Below are 20,723 nucleotides of genomic sequence, written 5' to 3' on the forward strand. Positions count from 1 at the left end.
GTGTGGATGATGATGAACTCCAAGTCAGGGATTTTTTTAAATCCTCACCTGAGGATATTTTTTCTATTGATTTTTAGAGAGAGTAGGAAGGAGAGAGGAGGGGAAGAGAGAGAGAGAAACACTGATGTGAGAAAGACACATCGACTGGTTGCCTCTCGCATGTGCCCTAACAGAGGGTGGGGAGCAAACCCACAACCCAGGTACATGCTCTTGACTGGGAATCGAACCTGCAACCTTTGGGACTGTGGGATGATGCTCTAACTACTGAGCAAACCAGCCAGGGCTACCTTCTTTTTAAAATATTATTTTTCTTGTATGAAGTCTTTGAAATCTGGATGAGTGTTCATACTCAGGGCACACGTCAACTTGGCTAGCCACATTTCAAGAGCCAATAGCCCCATGTGCTTCTGTACTGGACGGTGAGGAGGCGAGGACGTAGAGCCCTCAGGTAGCTCACTCAATGTGAAAGAACGTGTTTCCCTGAGGAAATTTCAATTCCATGCTGTTCCCAAACCTTGCCCGACTGTCACGTGTATGCACACCATATTACCTTTCCCAAACTAAAAAGATTCTGATTTCAGAAGCATACCTGGCCCCAAGGCTTCAGCTAAGAGACTACAGATCTGTAAAAATAATAAAAATACCACCACACAAAAGTGCATCTGATGCTCCTGTGGGCTAGAGCCTGCCCACAGGTCAGGGTTTCTCAACCTTTTAATTTCATTCTTGCCTTTCCCCACATCTCTGACTCCTGGCCTTTTTAGACATTTTCCCCTGAACATTTAAGAACTAGAGGCCCGATGCACAAAATTCATGCAAGAGTAGGCCCTTGCAGCCTCGGCTTCGTCCGGAAGGTCCTCCAGATGGTCGGTCGTTCTGCTGTTCAGCCGTTCGGTCGATTTGCATATTATGCTTTTATTATTATAGATAACAAATTTGCCCTGCTAATGTGGCTCAGTGGTTGAGCGACAATATGATACACAGTCAGGGCGCATGCCCAGGTTGTGGAGAGGGGTGTACAGGGGGCGGCTGATTGATGATTCTCTCTCATCATTGATGTTTCTATGTCTCTCTCTCTCTGTCTTCCTCTCTGAAATAAAAAAAAGAATAACAGATTTATTGAGATATAATTCATATACTATCAAATACAGGCAGTCTCTCTTTTTTTAAAATATATATTTTATTGATTTTTTATAGAGAGGAAGGGAGAGGGATAGAGAGCTAGAAACATCGATCAGCCGCCTCCTGCACACTCCCTACTGGGCACGTGCTCGCAACCAAGGTACATGCCCTTGACCAGAATCGAACCTGGGACCCTTGAGTCCGCAGGTCGACGCTCTATCCACTGAGCCAAACAGGTCAGGGCTAGGCAGTCTCTTTTAAAGTCTATTCACAAAGCTGTGCAACCACCACTACTGTCTTTTTTTTTTTTTTTTACATTTTTATTAATTTCCGATAGGAAGGGAGAGACAGAAACATCAATGACGAGAGGGAATCATTGATTGGTCGCCTGCTGCACGCCCCCTACTGGGAATGGAGCCCACAACCGGGCATGTGCCCCTGACCGGAATAGAACCTGGGACCCTTCAGTCCCCAGGCCGACGCTCTATCCACTGAGCCACACCAGTGAGGGCCCACCACTACTGTCTTATTCTTGAATATTTTCATCACCCAAAAGGAAACCCCATACCCATTAGCAGTCACTTCCCATTCCTTCCACCCCCTCAGCCCTCCACCCCCTGGCGGCCACTGATCTACTTTCCATTTCTATAGGTTGGCCTATTCTGGACATTTTATAGAACAGTCATACAATGTGTGACTTTTTGTGTCTGAATTCCTTCATGTAGCACAATGTTTTCTTTTTGGGGGGCAGTTTTATAACCTTATTTGACAATCAGCAGTTAGTTTTCATCCACATTAACTGTTTGCAGCTTTATGGAAGTGGTGACAGGTATGTAGGTAACCAATGTGTAGAACTTGTTTGGTCAATCTGCATCCTCATTACGTGCTGTGGACAACCGCACGGGATATGGTATGGGACATTCCTTGTTCCTTTGGCCCAGACCGCTTTGTTGAGCCCGGTGTCAATGTGCACTTCTGGAGCTCCCATCTCCTTCATGGCAGATTTCCAGATCTCTCTGAGTGTCTGAGGGGCATGCTTCTTGAAACCCACTCCATGGATGCGCTTGTGAATGTTGATGGTGTATTCTCTGGTCACTACCTCATTGATGGCCAAGTGGCCTCTTCTTCTCGCTACCCTGTTTTGTGGGAGCCATTATGCCGGGCCCATGTTGGAAAGAAAGAGCTTGAGATACTGTCAGCATAACGTTTTCAAGGTTCATCTACGCCGCAGCATGAATCAATACTTCATTCCTTTTTATGGTTGAACTAGAGGCCCGGTGCACGAAATTCGTGCACGGAGGGGCGTTCTCCCTCAGCCCAGCCTGTACCCTCTCCAATATGAGACCCCTCGAGGGATGTCCAGTGGGATTGGGCCTAAACGGGCAGTCGGACATCCCTCTCACAATCCAGGACTGCTGGCTCCCAACTGCTTGCCTGCCTGCCTTCCTGATTGCCCCTAACCGCTTCTGCCTGCCAGCCTGATCACCCCCTAACCACGCCGCTGCCAGCCTGTTTGCCCCCAACTTCCCTCCTCTGCCGGCCTGGTCACTCCTAACTGCCCTCTCCTGCAGGGTTGATCACTTCCAACTGCCCTCCCTTGCAGGCCTGGTCCCTCTCAACTGCCCTCCCTTGCAGGCCGGGTGCCTCCCAACTGCCCTCTCCTACTGGCCATCTATGGTGGCCATCTTGTGTCCACATGGGGGCAGGATCTTTGACCACATGGGGGCAGCTATATTGTGTGTTGCAGTGATGATCAATCTGCATATTATTCTTTTATTACATAGGATAGAGGCCTGGTACAGGGGTGGGGACCAGCTGGTTTGCCCTGAAGGGCGCCCTGGATCAGGTGGGGTTTCCCTTGGGGTGTGGGACGGCCTGAGTGAGGGGCCTGTGGTGGTTTCCAGGCCGGCCACGCCCCCTGGTAACCCAAGTGGAGGCCCTGGTATCTGGAATTTATTTTCCTTCTACAATTGAAACTTTGTAGCCTGGAGCGGAGCCAAGCCAAGCCTGGGGCTCCCTCCGAGGCTGCAGCCATTGTGTTGGGGTTATAATTGAAACTATGTTGCCTTAAGCGGGTAAGTCCGGCCAGGGTATGTGGAAAGCTTTGCTTCCCCTGTTGCCGGCAGCAACCCTGGCCTGCTCTCTCAAGCTCCATTCTGCCGCCATTTGTTTGAATTTGTTTACCTTCTATAATTGAAACTTTGTAGCTTGAGTGGAGGCTTAGGCCTGGAAAGGGCAGGTGGAAAGCTTGGCTTCCTGTGTTACCTAGGAAACCTTGCTCTCTGTGGCTGTAGCCATCTTGGTTTGGGTTAATTTGCATACTCGCTCTGATTGGATGGTGGGCGTGGCTTGTGGGTGTGTCGGAGGTATGGTCAATTTGCATATTTGTCTATTATTACATAGGATAATATTCCATTGTGTGGATGAGTCACACTTCATCCACTCATTGTTGATAGACACTTGAGTTGTTTCCACCGTCCTGCTATTGTGAATAATCTGATATAAACACTCATTTACACATTTTTGTTTGAAACCTGTCTTCAATTCTCTTGGGTAGATACCTAGGATGCAATTGCTGGGTCATGTGGTATGTTTTATATTTAATTAGTGAGGAACTGTCAAACTATTTTCCCGAGTGGCTGCACCATCTTACATTCCCGCCAGCAATGTATGAGGGCTCTTCGTGCACACATTTTTGTGCGAACTCCAGTGAAATCTTAATACTATATATTTGTTTATGCACTGTATGCATCTAGGCTTTACACATAAAACAGTAGTTTTCCTTTGCTTCCCAAGAACCATTTTTTGCCCTCTTGAGTGTGCCATTGAGAATGGAAGTTCCAGGTGAAGCTTGGTGCTGTCGTCACTTCTGTTAATCCTTACAGAGACCTTGAAGTGGGAACTATTCTTATTCCCTTTTAAAACATTTGGCTCTGAGGGGGGTAAGTGACTTACTGTGACCCACAGTCTCATAGCTAGTATCAGGTGTTTCATGCATGCCAGTTCCTGAGTCGACAACTTGGCATCAGGAAATCCTGCCAGGGTTCACCTCCGGTCTCTGGAAGGGGAAACAATACCCTCCTGACCTTTGGAAGGACTGAATCTCATGTGTGAATATCAATGGGACAAGGAGGGTAAGCAGGGCTGGCTGGCGAGGCACCCTACTCCTCCCTCCCTAGAGAAATGTTCTCAACTTCTTTTCCAGTTGGGGTTTCATCTTCCATAGCGAGGCATTTACTCTCAGTTTATCATAACTGTAGTGCCTGGTCCTCCTCCTTTTGGATCAGGGTTGGGGAACCTTTTTTCTGCCAACGGCCATTTGGATATTTATAACGTCATTCGCTTAATATAAATTTGTGTTGTTATGAAAAAAAAGCTCCTAGATTTATTGACCTTCAAGTCGCGTCTGCAGTTGCCTTGGCAGGGCCAGACCAAATGATTTCCAGGGCCTTATACGGCCTGTGGGCCGGACATTCCCCACCCGTCTTAGATCATCAGAGTAAGAGGGGCTCTCTGAGATGTGAAGTTCCCTCCCTTAATGTACAGGTCAGGAAAGCTAATTGATCTAAAGTGACTTGCTCAAGATCAAGGAACCCACGAGGCTGAGGTCTCCAGATCCCAGCCCCACTCCACCACAGAGGGTGGACGGAATGGGCAGGGCACATGCAACTAAAGGCAGGAGCTTCACTGGTAAATGAGGGAATGAGGCTGCCCACGGAGTCTGCCCACCCCTCCCATCTGTACACATTTACTCGCCCTTCCTTCCCCTCTCAGATCAGGTTTCAAGCCCTGCCTTTGCCATATATTCATTATGGTGTGACCTTCAGTGTCCTTATATGTAAAAAGAGGAATCATAGGGCTATTGTGAGAACCAAATAAGAAATGTGCTAAGTCATGAGCTAGGGTCACCGGGGAAGCACATCAGCGCGTGCTGCACTGTCCAGGGGGCACGAACCTGCCCAGGCTCTCATCCCGGGAGGAGGTTTCTTTATGGAATGCGGAACTGGGTGAGGCAGGTCTGAAGGTGAGTGGCGGCTGTGCTGGGTGCTCTGCAGGTTCTGGGGCAGCTCCCAAGGTAGGGGCAGTGGGGGTGGCTTCACCAACATGTTCTTGATGTTCCTCAGCGAGGGGACCCCTTTCAAAGTCAAAAGGCTGTCACATGGACACACACTAAACTCTGCAGTGTGACTATTTTGGTGACTTTGGAGGGTCAGGGGGGAAATTTTCACTCAATACTATGGATACTTAAAATCATTATGGCTTTTACTTTCTTCTTTGTCCCTTTCTCTTCCCTTTCTCTTTATATTTTAAATGTTTTATTCAAGTACAACACATATTCTGAAAAACAAATAAGTGTGATGTTGGATGAATTTTCCCAAGTGGAACACACTACATTAGGAGCACCCAGACCAAGAAACAGAACATGATTGCCCCACCCCTCACCTTCTCATTGACTCCTTCCCACTCACTTCCTGACTCTCCAAAGAGGTCATTCCCCTGACTTCTGACAGCAAAGACTATTTTTTTTTTTTAGATACTTGAAATACAACTTAATTCTGATTCTAAATGAAAATGAATGGGAATGACAGTAATATACAAGGCTTTGCCACTGAATATTGTGATGTGACTGCAGCACTTTTATATTTGAAGCTCAGTAAGGAAACAACTGCATTCCAACAGCTAAATGTGCAGGTCCAAAAAATGAAGGTATTTTTAAACTGCCACATTCACTCCAAAGCCCATTCATATCCTTCAGCATCCCAAAGGTCAAGCACAGGCTCTGCTTAGCTCCATAATAAAGGGGCAAACACTGACATCACAGGACAGGTGACTATAAAACTAGACTCCTGACATTGGGCTCCAGCTTCCCTTCCTCCCAGGTCATCATCCTCATCCAGGAGAGCAGTGGTCTGGGCAACCTCCGGGTCATGCTCATAATGTGCTGCCAGCGCGTGCCCCCTGGACAGTGCAGCACGTGCTGGGTCCCGGACAACCTCTGGTGGGGCAAGAGCAGGCGTGGCGGCAAACTCCCAGTTCGGTTCTCCAATCAGTTTTCCAGCAAGCCAGAGGAAGGGCTTTTCAAAGTGGTAGTTACTTTGAGCAGAAATATCATAGTACAGAAGTTCTTCTTTCGGTGGAAGACAACTGATTTTGCCTTAACTTTCCTAGGCTTAATAGCCACTTTGTAGCCACACAACATGATGGGGATGTTTTCACACACACTTGTACCAGATCTCTATGCCAGTTAGGCACCTTCTTTTAAGTAACTCGCGAAGTTATATCAGACATTATAATTGCACCCTGGGCTTGGATGTAATAGCTGTCGCAGTCCGCAGAACTTCTCCTGGCCCCGTGTACCCCACACATGGAACTTAATAGGCCCTCTGTTGGTGTGAAACAGGAGGGGATGGACTTCAACACCCAAGGTGGCTACATCTCAAATTCACCAGATGAGTTTCACCAATGGAGTTTCACCCAGTCCCATCATCGCCAACCAACACAAGTTACAATGGAACCTGGGGTTCTCCTTGGGAAATCATCATGATGTTACTTTCAGAAGAATCTCCGGCGGGTCTGACTAAAAGCTAGAAAGAAGAAAGATTAATTCTCATTTTATATAAATGGAACCAGTCAGCATTTACTCTTTGGCGTCTGGCCTCTTTTCTCAATATTATGTTTAGAGATTCATCCAAATTGTTGTCTTCCAACTTTTGAAATAAAATGTTCCTAGATTCCACATGGTAAAAACTTTACCTTCATTCAACTAATTCTTGGCTCTCAGGGACTCTTCGTGGGCGCCGCGGGCCGCCTCTTAGGGAACCACGCCTTCCACAGACTTCTCTCCGCCCACCTTGGGGGTTCGCTGTACGGCTGCGCACAGCACGCCAGCCGGAGGGAGCGCGGTCACGTGACTGCGGCCAGTCGGCCAAGATGGCTGCCTCCTGCGTGGCTGTGCTAGCGCTGTCCCTATTGTTGCCGCCGCTGCTGCTGATCGCGTGGAAGCGCTGGCGGCGGGGGCGCACGGCCCGGCACGCGGTCGTCGTGGTGCTGGGCGACGTGGGCCGCAGCCCCCGAATGCAGTACCACGCGCTGTCATTGGCCAAGTGTGGCTTCTCCGTGACCCTCCTGGGGTTCTGCAGTGAGTGCCGGGGATCTGGGAAGGAGGCAGCTCTCTCAGCTTGATCACCTCAGAGGGGCCGGAGCGAGGATGCTCCTTTTCTCTCTCCTCCCTTGGGCAGCTCTCCGAGATGGACGAGCCCACTATTGTCCTGGACAGCTGTTGCCAGGTTTCTGCTCAGGCTCTGCTGGGTGGGTCTGCATGAACAGTCTAATCGAGCTGTAAACGAGCGCCTGCCATATGCCAGGACAGTGCTAAGCTAAATGAACTCATTGCATAGTTCTCACTTAATCCTCCTCGTAAGTGGAAAGACGGACTGGAACCCAGGTGCGTGTGACCCCAGGGCCAGTATTGGTAACCGCATCTCTGCGGCTGCTCTTGTCAGGCTGCGTCTGAGGAGACAGGCAGCTTGTCTCTTCTGAATTCCTCTTTGCAGAGCTCTGCAGACAAATGTTTTTCATTTGCACAGCATGTCCACTTTCCCCCTCAATGTGCAGCGTCACGCGTGTCTGTTCCTCCATCCTCCTCCATGTTGACATCTGTAAGGGCAGCTCATTCTATATCAGTGCAAAGCAGTAATAAGAGCACTGGTTGCCTTTGGTCTCTGTTTAGAGTCTGCTCTCCGAGGGTGAGGGGGTGGAGTGGGACTTCATAGGGGTCTCCCTGTGATGGGATAATTCCACCATCCAGGGAATCTAGATCAGTTTGAGGGGCTACTATGTGCCAAGTATTGTGTTGCCTTAAGGTGAATAAGATTCGGGCCCTTCCTCTGTGGGAAGTCTAGTGGAATCTGGACAAGAATTGGCCTCATTCTCTGTTCTGGCAATTGAGGAACAGAGAATTGTTTGGAAAAGTCCTATTTTCCAAGATACTCTCCGCTATTTTGCCTGAGCTGGCAAAATAGATTTTAAATTCGATTGTCCTGTCTGGTTCATTAAAGGGAACATTCTTTTCAGACTCCAAACCCCACGATGAGCTCTTGCAGAGTGACAGAATTCGGATTGTGCCTTTGACAGAACTTCAGAGACTTGCAGGTAGGGTGCAGCCCACTCCAGGTTTCTCTGACTCCGTGTGTGTGTGTGTGTGTGTGTGTGTGTGTGTGTGTGTGTGTGTGACGGGTGGGGTGGTGGTGTCTGTAAATCTTCAAGAACTCCTGTGGTAGTGACAGCTATTTTCTTACTTGCAGTTGGGCCACACATTTTTCAGTATGGAGTCAAAGTTGTATTTCAGGTGGTGCACTTGCTGTGGAAGTTGATGTGCAGTGAGCCAGCAGCCTACATCTTTCTCCAGGTATATGTCAGCCCAGCTTCTTTCTGTGAGGATCACTGTTAACAGTTCTCCTTACTTTCCAGCCTTTAAAAATGCACAGGTTGGTAAATAAATTGCACATCTGTGTGTATAAAATTTTAAGAATATGAATAGGAGACTAGAGTATGTGTCCATTGTATTTATGGTACCCATCCAGTTTATTTTTCTACTAGAGGCCCGGTGCATGAAATTCGTTATTTTTCTACTAGAGGCCCGGTGCATGAAATTGCTCAGCCTGGCCTGTGACCTCTTGCAGTGTGGGAGCCCTTGGGGGATGTCCAACTGATGGCTTAAGGGAGTGGGCCTAAGCCATCAGTCAGACATCCTTAGCACTGCTGCGGAGGCAGGAGAGGCTCCCGTCACTGCCGCTGCACTCACCAGCCATGAGCCCAGCTTCTGGCTGAGTGGTGCTCCCCCTGTGGGAATGCACTGACCACCAGGGGGCAGCTCCTGCATTGAGTGTCTGCTCTCTGGTGGTCAGTGAGTGTCATAGCGACCGGTCGTTCTACCTTTTGGTCAATTTGCATATTAGCCTTATTTTATATAGGATGGTCGATTTGCATATTAGCCTTTTATTATATAGGATGTCATTACAGAAAAGTCTTATATTGTACTTATTACACATCTAAGTGTTTTACATGTATTAACTCATTTAATCACTGACAACAATCCTAAGAAATAGGTTCTTATATTACATTTTAGAGATGAGGAGACCTAGATCCAGAGAAGTTCAGTAAGTAGCCCATTGTTACACAGCTAGGAAGTGCTGGAGGCAGAATTTTTTGTTTTGTCAGTCTTCACCCAAGGGTATTTTTTCGATTAAGTTTTGGAGAGAGTGGAAGGGATGGGGAGAGACAGAGAGAGAGAGAGAGAGAGAGAGAGAGAGAGAGAGAGAGAGAGAAACAGCGATTGGTTGCCTCCCGCGTGGGCCCTGATCTGGGGCAGGGAATTGAGCCTGCAACCGAGGTATGTGCCCTTGACTGGAATCGAACCTGTGACCCTTCAGTCTGTGGGCTGATGCTCTATCCACTGAACCAGACCGACTTGGGCTGGAGGCAGAATTTGAACTAGGTAGTCAGTCTGGCTCTGGAGTTATGCTCTTAACCTCTTCCCTTCACTTTTTAACATAAAGAAACCTTTTTTATTTAAAGAAAATTTTTAAAAATTGATTTTAGAGAGAAAGGAAGGGAGTGAGAGGGATAGAAACATCAATGAGAGAGAAACATCAACATCAATTGGCTGCTTCCTACACGCCCCTTTGCTGGGGATTGAGCCCACAGCCTAGGCATGTGCCCAGACCAGGAATCGAACCGGTGACCTCCTGGTGCACAGGTTGACACTCAACCACTGAGCCATACCAGCTGGGTAGAAGCACCTTCATTTACTTGGTAGATGTACCCTGATTATTTATTTAGTTTTATTTTATGGTAAAAGAGTATCAATGAATATATGTTTTTTGCATGAGTCTGATCTTTTTCTTGGGATAAATTCATAGGAGTGGAAGTGCTTGGTCAAAACTGATGCACTTTAAAATGCTGTGGTGTGCTACTGGATAGTCCTAGAGTAAGGCTGGGCCAATTTATCCCCCACCCAAGGGGATGCCTCTTCCCCCACACAATTTCCACCTAACTAAATGTACTTCCTTGATTCGATGACCTTGGACTTTTCAGGTTGGTCAGTTTGTTTCTTTTATGACTTTTTATACCTTTTTTTAGTGAAGAAGAGGGTCTTCTGGCTATCGATCATGTACGTTGCACTCAGTTTATTGTCAATGATGGTCTGCTTTCCTCCTCTTCATCCAAGTCTCTCTTTTTCCCAGAACCCCCCCGGCTTGCCTGCCATTGCTGTCTGCTGGTTTGTGGCCTGCCTCTGTGGGACAAAGCTCGTCATCGACTGGCACAACTATGGCTACTCCATTATGGGTCTGGTACATGGCCCCAGCCACTGCCTCGTTCTGCTGGCCAAGTGGTGAGGGTCTTGAAGGATGATGCAGATACCTTCCCTAAATTGTGGTAGGAAGAAGGGCCTGGGTGGAGACTCAGTGAAGCTGCTTCCCTGTATATTCTGTGGGGTAAGGGCTAGGCTGGGGAATTGGGCGGATGCTGGTTAAAAGTGATGGAAACAGGCCTAAGCAAAGGACAGCATTTGATGGCTCACGAAACAGAAAAGTCCAGAGAAATGGCTGACTTGAACTCAAAAAGGGTGTTTTCAGGACCCCTTTCATCTCTCTTTCCACACTCCCTCTGGGAGGTATTTCTCAGGTTCTGGGAGCTCCCCTTGCTGTCGGCTGCACCCTGTCAGGCTCTGCAGAGAGTGAGCCTCTGATTGGCACCTGCCATCCTGTGACCTCCCACTGAGGCCAGGAGCTGTAGCACCCCATTGCCTAAGGCTTGGCACAAGTGTTCCACTGGGAGAGCTGGGATCCCAGGTGTGCCCAGACTAGATTCCCAAATAAAAACGGGCTGCTGCCGGAAGACAGGGACACAGGCCACAGTTTGCTGTGGCTGATGAGAGGGAAGAAGGGCCTGTGGTAGCAGGTTTGACCAGGGGCAGGAAGAGCTGGTCTGTTCTGAGCCCCAGTATACAACTCCTGCCTCAGTGGGGACTTGCAGCCTCCCCTGATGGGTCAGTCTTTGATGGTGGTAACAGCAGTGGTGGCAGCAGTAATTATTGAGCACTTGCTGCATGCCAGGCTCAGTCTAAGTCCTTTATCCCATTCAGACTACACTGACCCCCTTTTACAGGCCGGGAAATCAAGGCTGAGAACCATTATGTCTCTTGTCTCACAGCTAACAAGTGTGTGGACCAAAATTCAGGCCCACGTTGTCCAATTACAAAGCTCTCTGCATCCTGTGTTAGCAACAAGCCCTGATACACCAACGGCACCTGAGTCTCATTCCCCCTTTCTGGTTCTCTTTCAGTTCTGCCCTATCATCAAGTTGCAAGCCTCCTTTTGGAGCAAATCTGTTGTTAACGCCTCTCTATCATTTGCCAAACTCCTTTGTAACACATGGGGAGCATCCTCAGCCCCACAGCCTTTGTCGGGAACAGTGCAGGGTAGCTAAAATTTAATAACAGGGACTTTATTGTATTTCTTCTTATGGCAAGAGAGACTGGGTTTTCCCTTCGGTAGCATATATTGTTTCCTTTGAAAGTAATTGTATTTAAGCTGAAAAGCGATACGATGTAAAGAAAGATGTGAAGGAAATAATAGCACAGGTGGAACTCAGTACAAATTCTGGGAAGTTACCTTGCCAGTGACCCGATTTGGGAGACCCCAGCTCTGCAGCCTCTTCTGTAAGGGAAGGTTTCCAGTCACATGGTGGTTATGGTCATGGGGCCTGGCCAGGGCTCCGGGCTGAGCATCACTGTGTCTTTTCAGGTACGAGAAGCTTTTCGGACGCCTCTCCCACTTGAACCTGTGTGTGACCAGTGAGATGCGGGAAGACCTGGCAGAGAACTGGGGCATCAAGTAGGGACTTGGGGTGGGGCAAGGGGCCCCAGCTCAGTTGGTCCCAGCTGCAGTGCCTGCTGTGTCATGTTGGCAAGGCATCTGGAAATATCTAGGGGCCTGGGAGATGTTTATTGTCTTGGGAAGCTGAGGGAAGAAGAGTGAGGGAGGAGGAGGTTGGAGTTTCTTTTCCAACCAGCCAGATGGTCCAGGCAGTTTTCAAATATATATATATATACATACATATATATATATATATATACACACACACACACACACACACACACACACATATATATATTTATACATATATACATATATATACATATACATATGCACACACACACACACTAGAGGCCTGGAGCATGAAAATTCATGCACTGGAGGGGGCTCCCTCAGCCTGGCCTAACTCTTCTCACAGTCCGGGAGCCCTCAGGGGCAGGAGGCAACCCGGCAATCAGGGGAAGGCGACGCCCCCATCATACCTCTACTGCTGCCACTGCCTGCAGCGCAAGCCTTGGCCGGCCCTGGTTACCTGAGCCTTGGGCGGCCCTGGGCGGCTGGGTAGCTGCCATCCGAGGCTTGCCTGTGCCTCAGGCCAGCTCTGGGTGGCTGGGAGGCTAAGAGGACTGGGGGACTCCAGAGGCAGTCCTGTTGCCCTGGCAGGGCTGAGGGTACTGGGCACTGCCATCTTGTGGCTGTGGGCACCGCCATCTTTGAGGGCGTGTCAGTCAATTAGCATATCCCCTCCTTATTGGCTGTGGGTGCCACCATCTTTGAGGGTGGGACAGTCAATTAGCATATTCCCTCCTTATTGGCTGTGGGTGCCACCATCTTTGAGGGTGGGGCAGTCAATTAGCATATTCCCTCCTTATTGGCTGTGGGCACCGTCATCTTTGTGATGGCATGAGGGTCAGTTAGCATATTCCCTCTTTATTAGAAAGGATATCGGTTGATTGATTTCAGAGAGGAAAGAAGAGGGAGAGAGAGAAACATCAGTGATGAGAGAGAATCATTGATTGGCTGCCTCCTGCATGTTCCCCACTGGGGATCAAGCCTGCAACCCAGGCATATGCTGGGAATCGAACTGTGACCTCTGGTTCATAGGTTGATGCTCAATTGCTGAGCCACACCAGCTGGACTGGCCCAGGCAGTTTTGTTAGAACTTCTCTTTCTGATGCCCCAAGTAATTCATAGCTTGTTGACTCCTAGAACCTCCCACTGATCTCTTGACTCCTAGAGCCTCCCACCGATCTCTTTGCAGAGCTGTGACTGTCTACGACAAGCCAGCATCTTTCTTTAAAGAGACACCCTTGGACCTGCAACACCGGCTCTTTATGAAGCTGGGCCGCACCTACTCTGCACTCAGGGCCAGGTAGGTATCCTGTCTTCCATCTTCTCTTGTGTTCACTGCTGTCCTGGCTTCTCCCCCGTCTCTTTGCTGCAGACTTGGGAATCCACTAAATCCATGGGTTGGCTAACTATGGCTCCAGGCCCACTGCCTGTTCATAAATAAAGTTTTATTGGAATGCAGCACATTCATTCATTTATGCATTGTCCACGGCTGCTTTCACACTACAACAAGGGACCTGTTACAAAAGAGATCAAATAAAAGCTTGAAGTGTTTATTCTCTGGCCATTTAAGGAAATGTTCGTCCTGCTCAAGGCTGTGGGCATCTTACCCTCCTGCCTGCAGGTTTCTGTCCCCATGGCAGCGTCTGTGGACCTGTGTGATCTGTGGGGTGTCTCCCAAGGGCTCAGGAAAGGCCCTTAGAGCAGGAGTTCACACCAGTTGTTCACTCCTTTCAGTAACCTGGGAGCCAGGTGGGAGGTCACAGCATCTTCATCCTAAGTTGAGGGAATGATAAGAACAGGAAGCTGGTGAAGGCTGGGGCTGAGTTGGTCTTGTCTGCTGTTGTGACCTCAGCACCCAGCAACAAGTAAATATTGATACAGAAAGCAAGGCACATGTCTGTGCCCCGGCCTAGGGTTGTAGGGTTGGCTCGGTGTCTCTGACATGGCCATACCCTGACATTCGGGAGCTTCTGGGCCTTCTCTGGTAGGAGATGGCCATCCTGGGGCCTGTGGGCCTGCTCTGTGGCATCTTACAGGCTCTGTCTCTGCTCCTTCAGCTCGGATCCCTTGGACCCAGCCACGGAGAGGTCGGCCTTCACGGAGCGGGATGCTAACAGCGGGATGGTGACACGTCTTCGTGGGCGGCCGGCCCTGTTGGTCAGCAGCACGAGCTGGACAGGTCTCAGGATCCCCCGCTGCACTTGGGGTTTTGTACGAGCACCTGTCTGAGCTGGCATTCTCCTTCCTGCCAGGCCTGTACCCCCCCACATATATTTGGGGTACCCTGAGGCCCTGATGAGAAAGGGGAGGGCATTGAGCTGGGTGGGATGGGCGCCAGGGGAAACATTTAGAAACCAGTGTGATATTGTCTCTCTCTTCTTGTAGAGGATGAAGACTTCTCCATCTTGCTGGCAGCGTTAGAAAGTAGGTGTGTGGCTGTGATCAGGAGCTGGGCTTGTCAGGGGCTGTTGAGCTGTGAGGTGCTCACTGAGCCTTGCGTGGTGTCCTCTGCAGAGTGTCCCTCCCCCCGGGGCTGCAGGGTGGGCAGCCTGGGCACTTGGGTGGTGGAGGTGGTGGCTCTGAGTCCCCATTTGGGTCATGGAGTAACCAGGCCCAGAACTGAAGAGCCATCTCTGGGAGAGTGACCTTGTGTTTGAAATTGTCCCTCCGCATTCCCCTCCCCCACCCGTCCCTCACCTGAGTAGATGATCCTGGTCATCATTATGTATTTTCTTAAACACAGAGTTTGAACACCTGATCCTGAATGGAGAAAGCTTGCCTTCTTTGGTCTGTGTGGTAACAGGTACTGCCTGGGACCCTCCATGTTCCTGTATTTGGGTTGGGGGCAAGGAGGGGGGAAGGCATCTGCCTTTCTGGTGTGCCTTTCCTACGTCAGGCACGTAATGCTCCTTGTTTCCTTAATCCTCATGGCAGCTCTCTGACGTAGATTTTTCTACACCTATTTGACAGCGGGGGGAACAGGCTCAGAGGGGCCTCACAGCAGGGCATGGAGCCTGGATTTGAATCTGAGCTTTTCACTTCTGCAGTGGTTTGCAGGTGTTTTTTTATTTTATTTTTTTAATTTATTTTTTAAAAGAGGCCACTGTCTGACATAAAATTGCTTCCAAAGTAGCCCAGTGGGAAGAGAAGCAGAGCTGTGGTCAGAGGAGGAGGGTCCTGGGCCAGGTGTCCCACCTTGTGCACTCCCCTCCTCCTGGCCCCTGGGCTCCCAGGGTTGCAGGAGCCCACTGCACATGCCATGCCACCTGGGACTCTTGGCGAGGCACAGGGCAGTCCATGTGAGAATCGGTGTCTAATTGGCACTCTGGCGCCAGGCCAGAGTATATCCTGGCCACGCTCACAGTCTCCTGGGCATAGGTTGCCGTGGCTCAGTGGTCAGGGTGCACACCCCTGGAGGGTTGTTTCTGGAAGGGGCCAGATGGGAGTTTGGTTGGAGCTGGGGAGTGTCGGCTTCCTGCTCACACCTTGGCAGGGGCTTCTCAGGTCTGGGCCATGAGTGGAGCCAGAGGTGGGCCAGTGCAGTAACTCCGATTTTCTCTGCAAGGCAAAGGGCCTCTGAAGGAGCATTACAGCCACCTCATTGGCCAGAAGCATCTCCAGCACATCCAGGTCTGTACCCCATGGCTGGAGGCTGAGGATTACCCCCTGCTTCTAGGTAAGGACGCCTGGCAGGAGGCCCGAGGGAGGCGGGGAGAGGAGCGGGGCTGAGGTTTAAGAGGAAATACTTTAGGGCTGGGGGACAGACTTTTTCTGAAAATGACAAGATTGTAAATATTTTACTGGCCTCTGTTGCACATTTGTTTTTGCAACCCTTTAAAAATTAAAAGACATTCTCAGCTCAAGGGTCATACACACATCGGCCTCAGGCTGGGTTGGGCCTTGCCTTGGGCCCTGCTCCAGGGGCCACCTGGGACAGAGATGCTGCTTGCCAGGAACCTGTCAGAGGAGCTGCTGACTGAACTCCAGGAAGGGAGGCTGTTTCCTGGTGTGCCAGCTCCTCCCTGCCCGTGGGTTCAGGTGCTGTTTGCCAGGGATTGTAAGAGGGTTATATCCTCTTAGCCTCCACACCCTCAATTCAGTCCTGCTCTTCCGTCCAGGCAAGAGGGCTGAGCTGGCTTGGGTTGGGGCCCACTGTTCCCCAGGTGTCGGAGGGCAGTGAAGAGATGAAGGTTCGGCAGTATTGACTTTCCCTTCGAGAATGCCCTCCCCTTCTCTTCCCGTCTTCATTACTCTGGGGAGGGCAGACTTGGCTTGGTACTTATGCGTCTCCAAGGCTCATCTTCCAGCAGCCAGTGAGCAGTCCAGGCAGAGAGCCTATGTAGGCAGGCATTTCCAGCCAGTACTTAGTGATGTGAGCTTGTTTATTTGGCTTTATTTTCACAGTGACAGCTGGTTTTCTGTTGAGTCTCCTGTGGGTTCAAAATTTTTCTAATTATTATGATAAAAAATATATAACAAAGTTTGCCATTTGAACCATTTACTCATTTTACATGTACATACAACTCAGAGGCATGAATTATGTTCACAGTGTTGTGCAATCATCATCACTGTCTGTTTCCAAAACAGCCTCATCACCCCAAGCAGACACTCTGAACCCATTCAGCATAATTGCTGTGGGTTCTTTTAAAATAAATGGTGGTTAAGTAGGAAAAGGGAGTCTGTTTAAATTAAAATGTTAGTGATAGACAGGTAGTGTTCAGATAGGGCTGAGTGGCCAGGATTGGACACTGCTGTGTCCCCACCCTGCACCAGGATGCTTGGCCGGCTCCAGCCAATTCTATGTGGGGTTGGGAGTGTTTCCAACTTCCCACTCCCCAACAGAGGCGTCGATCCACAGTCCTTGCAGCATGTGTGGTCCAAGGGAGCATGGTCAGTGCTCTGACGGCCCCTCCTCCTGCAGGGTCAGCAGACCTGGGCGTCTGCCTGCACAAGTCCTCCAGCGGCCTGGACCTGCCCATGAAGGTGGTGGACATGTTTGGATGCTGCCTGCCCGTGTGTGCCGTGAACTTCCGGTGGTAGGAGCGGAAACTGAATCTTCTGGGAGTTAGGTTCTCAGATCAGCAGCTGAGGGAACCAGTGTGGTCAGAGCTGCCCCCGAGAAAGGCTCCACCTCCTGATCTGTGCAGCTCAGCCGGGTGGCCCTGGGGAGTGGGAGTCCTCGGATGGGCTGAGTCCTACTGCAGGAGTTGGCTCCACTTAGAGCTCATGTTGAAGGAGAACTACCTGTCCTCAGTACTCAACTCGGACCTTGTGCTCAAAGGAAAAAGTGGTGGCTGGAATCGCCTGCACAATTTACATGATTTTATTTCTCCTCCCTTTTGTCTGAGCTCATTTACTCTTATTCAAATTAGTCAAATGAGTGTAATTCTGTCTCCGCTCTTCCTGTAAAGATGGGGGTTTGGAGAGGACAGTGTGAGAAGAGGCTCTAGAAACTGCTCTCCCATGGGCTCAGGAGCCAGCCTCTGGACGGAAATCAGGATGTTAGACCCTTGTGTGAGCTGAGTGCTGCACTCTGGGGTTACCCAGAAAAGTCACCCGTAATGTGCTGAGCCTACCTCCAATGGGGTTGCCTTTTACCTTTGTTACTCTGCCGTGTGGTTAAAAAAACAAGCAGAACCCACTGAGCGTGTTCTCACTGCAAAGAGCATAGAACAGAAAAGGCTCAGGTCCCTGTTCATTGGTTTGGATTTTTGATATGTACCTTCCCAGGTCTATTTTCTATTCAGATGTCAAATCTAAGACCAGATTCATTGGAACCAGACTGACTGGTTCCTGACCCCTAGCTTAGCCTGTGGGTGGGGAGTGGTGGCGTGGGGGTCTGGGTGGGCACCATGGAGTTCTGGTGTCTTCTCCAGGCAGCTCTCAGGCCTCCCTTGATTCTCTCTGCAGCTTACACGAGCTTGTGAAACATGAGGAAAATGGCCTGGTCTTTGATGACGCAGAGGAACTGGCTGCTCAGCTGCAGGTAGCGTGTCTGCCTCCATGCCAGGGATTGCAGGGCTTTAGGCTGGCACTGGGCCATGCCCCTGGACTCCTTGGGCCTGTGCTGGGTCTGGGTGAAAGGCAGCAGGAGGCAGCAGCGGTCCCAGAGGTTGGGCCTCAGTGGGCCCAGGGGAATTAAGGCACACCCCACCTGCTGCTGGGTTTATGGAGCTTATACCACGCAGATGATGCACAGGTGGACTGTGTGTCACTTAGGGAGCGACTGGATATCAGGAGGGAGAGTGAGTGAAGGGAGCTTCCTAGACCAGCCTTGCAAGATGGGTGGGAGTCTTCAAAGGATACTTATTTGTTATTACAAAAAGTCATATATCATCATTTTTGATAGTTGAGACATGGGTGGCAAACTTTCTTGCAAGGCCCAGCTAGAAAAATCTGGTGTGACTGTGTTTCAATAAAGCTTTATTTACAAAGACAAGTGGAAGGTCCAATTCAGCCCACAGACTACAGTTTGCAGACACTTGACTTAGTGAAACTGGAAAGAACACAGACATTGTCTTGTTCCCAGCCATGGGCTGGATGGTGCTGGGCAGAGGCTGAGGGGTGGGTGCTCTTGGAGGAAGGAACAGCATGGCAGAGGCTGGGGGCTACTGCCGGTCAGTGTGTGGATGGCGAGCACTGCAGCTTGGCCGAGCTGTCGAGTAGGAAATGGAACATGGCTGGGGTGTGAGGGGTCCAGTAAGCCCAGTGAGGGAGGGGCTGGTAGGCCAGGGAGGTCAGGTTCAGAGATGTTTGAGACCAGTTCCCCACGCTGTGTGGAAACTGGGCAGGCTGGTGCAGGGAGGCCACTGGAGGCTCCCAGCCACTGGTGGTGGTAGTGTGGCCACAGAGGGAGGGTTTCTGAATCACTGGCCGGACAGCTGTGTTTGGGGTGAGGCAGAGGTCCAGGCTGCTGGGAACGGGGCTGGGGGTGGCGGGAAATGGTGATGAGGGAAGTTTTTGTCATTTTTCTTCTAGATGCTTTTCTCAAAGTTTCCTGATCCTGATGGCAAACTGAACCAGTTCCGGAAGAATCTTCGGGAGTCCGAGCAGCTTCGTTGGGACGAGAGCTGGAAACAGACAGTTCTCCCTTTGCTTGTGGACACATGACCCCTTGGGCCAAAGACTGAACCCCCCTGAGCATGTCCTGGTGTTGGATGTCACAAAGAGGAAGACCCTGAGGTTCATGCAAAGCCCTCCCTGCTCTCATAGCCTTCCCACCAGAACCGTGCTCCATGTCCCTCCTCCGGCCTCTTCCAGCTGCTGTCCGTTCCCTGCACAAACTGTGTAGAGCAGCGCCTCCCAGAGGATGGCCGTTGAAAGGATAGCAGCAGGTGCCACGCATAGGATGAAATTATCCCCCCCACCCTTTCCTTTAAACTTTATTCAGAAGGCGAATTTTGGCAGTTTCATGACCACTTTGGTCAATAAAAAAATCGTATGGTCATTTCTAAGTTGCCAAACAGTCTCAATTCAGGACAGAGAGGTGAGGGCAGCAAGAAAGTTTTCATTTAATTGGCGCTGGCATAGATGGCTTCCCATCCCTGGAGATACTCAGTTGCACCTCTATGACGGGGGTGATGTGTTTTTCTCACGCTGGCTGCTCCAGTTATGGGAGGTCCACTCCACACAGAATCTGCTGGAAGTCTCCTCGCTTCCTGTTTTCTTTGAGAATGATTTAAATACCTCCAGATAGCCAGGCTGTGGGCCTGTGCTCAGAGTGTTGTGTGCATTGGGCTGTCATAGTCAACAACATTAACACATCAGAAATGGAGGAGAAATCCCAAACCAAAGGGCCACCAATGAAATTTTCAATAAGATGGAGAAGGTTGTCTACCAAGTGAAGTGCTAGTTCCCAATGTATATTGTCAGAGACCATTTCATTGCTCTTCATGCGTTATGAAGGGTAAAAGGGTTTGGATGATTGGGACAGTTAAGGAGAGAGGATTTGTAATAAGGAAATCTTTACAGAGCCCTGGAGTATGAGTCCCACATCTTCCTAAAGTCGGGGAAAGAGGTGTCTCCCTCGCACCACAAACTTCGGGAGAGAGCTTCCACAGCTCTACATGTGAGGCTAACCGTGTAGCAGGGGATGTGGTGGTTGGCACATCTCAACAGCCAGAGACAGGCTTCCCAGACAAGCTGAGGAAGGGCCAGCCTTCGGCTTGGAATGAACTTATTCTAATGACTGGGAATCTGTGGCCCAGGAAACTACTTCATCCTTGAGTCACTTCTTTCTCCTTTTTTTCTTTCCTCTATAGTTTATTACTTTTCTGTTAATAGCCTGTGGTCTATTCCACATCTCTTTGTCCCTGTTTTTGTCTCCTGGTGTCTGCCTCTCAGCATCTGCTGTTATGTCCCTAATATTTTGATTCCTGCTTTGACATGGGCACTGCAGCCCCCACACTGTGAGCAGAGATGTGCCATGTGCACCGTAGGATGTGTGTCCAGAATGGAGGAAAACGTACTCGATATATGTGTTTTTACCTGCACAAGTGGAATGCTTATCTCTGAGCCAAAGTTTTCATTTCTGATTTATGGTGATTTGCTTACAACCAGAACTGCTGACAGAAAGGGGCACCCCCACACTTGAACAGTTATATTTCATTAGAACATAGTTGGTGGTTCCTGATTCAGAATTTAACACTC

At 49.8% G+C, this 20,723-nt stretch overlaps 1 protein-coding gene and 1 pseudogene across 2 annotated transcripts; one reads left to right on the top strand and one right to left on the bottom strand.

Annotated features, from left to right (window-relative positions):
• Positions 1-5,763: 5,763 nt before the first annotated feature.
• LOC114231571 (GTP-binding nuclear protein Ran-like) lies at positions 5,764-6,585 on the bottom strand (annotated as a pseudogene).
• Positions 6,586-7,053: 468 nt separating this feature from the next.
• Positions 7,054-20,693, top strand: ALG1 (ALG1 chitobiosyldiphosphodolichol beta-mannosyltransferase). 2 transcript variants are annotated; one of them, XM_008141616.3, is made up of 13 exons: positions 7,054-7,261; positions 8,197-8,274; positions 8,427-8,530; positions 10,368-10,516; positions 11,931-12,020; positions 13,264-13,374; positions 14,132-14,253; positions 14,460-14,498; positions 14,818-14,877; positions 15,640-15,750; positions 16,996-17,110; positions 17,985-18,060; positions 19,053-20,693. In XM_008141616.3, the coding sequence occupies exons 1-13, from the start codon at positions 7,054-7,056 to the stop codon at positions 19,182-19,184; spliced, it is 1,395 nt and encodes a 464-aa protein (XP_008139838.2). In that variant the 3' UTR covers positions 19,185-20,693. The 2 variants fall into 2 exon arrangements, with proteins under 2 accessions (XP_008139838.2, XP_054570673.1); XM_054714698.1 differs by lacking the exon at positions 7,054-7,261 and having other exon boundaries at positions 8,237-8,274; positions 8,471-8,530.
• Positions 20,694-20,723: the final 30 nt, after the last annotated feature.

This window comes from Eptesicus fuscus, chromosome 4, assembly GCF_027574615.1.
Source record: "Eptesicus fuscus isolate TK198812 chromosome 4, DD_ASM_mEF_20220401, whole genome shotgun sequence".
Classification (NCBI taxonomy): Eukaryota; Metazoa; Chordata; class Mammalia; order Chiroptera; family Vespertilionidae; genus Eptesicus; species Eptesicus fuscus.

Excerpts from the sequence above, each read along its gene's own strand:
- ALG1 (XM_008141616.3), top strand. The coding sequence starts at position 7,054 with ATGGCTGCCTCCTGCGTGGCTGTGCTAGCGCTGTCCCTATTGTTGCCG. Across the intron at positions 13,375-14,131 it reads TACTCTGCACTCAGGGCCAG|CTCGGATCCCTTGGACCCAG; the intron begins GTAGGTATCCTG and ends CTGCTCCTTCAG. Across the intron at positions 14,254-14,459 it reads CAGCAGCACGAGCTGGACAG|AGGATGAAGACTTCTCCATC; the intron begins GTCTCAGGATCC and ends CTCTTCTTGTAG.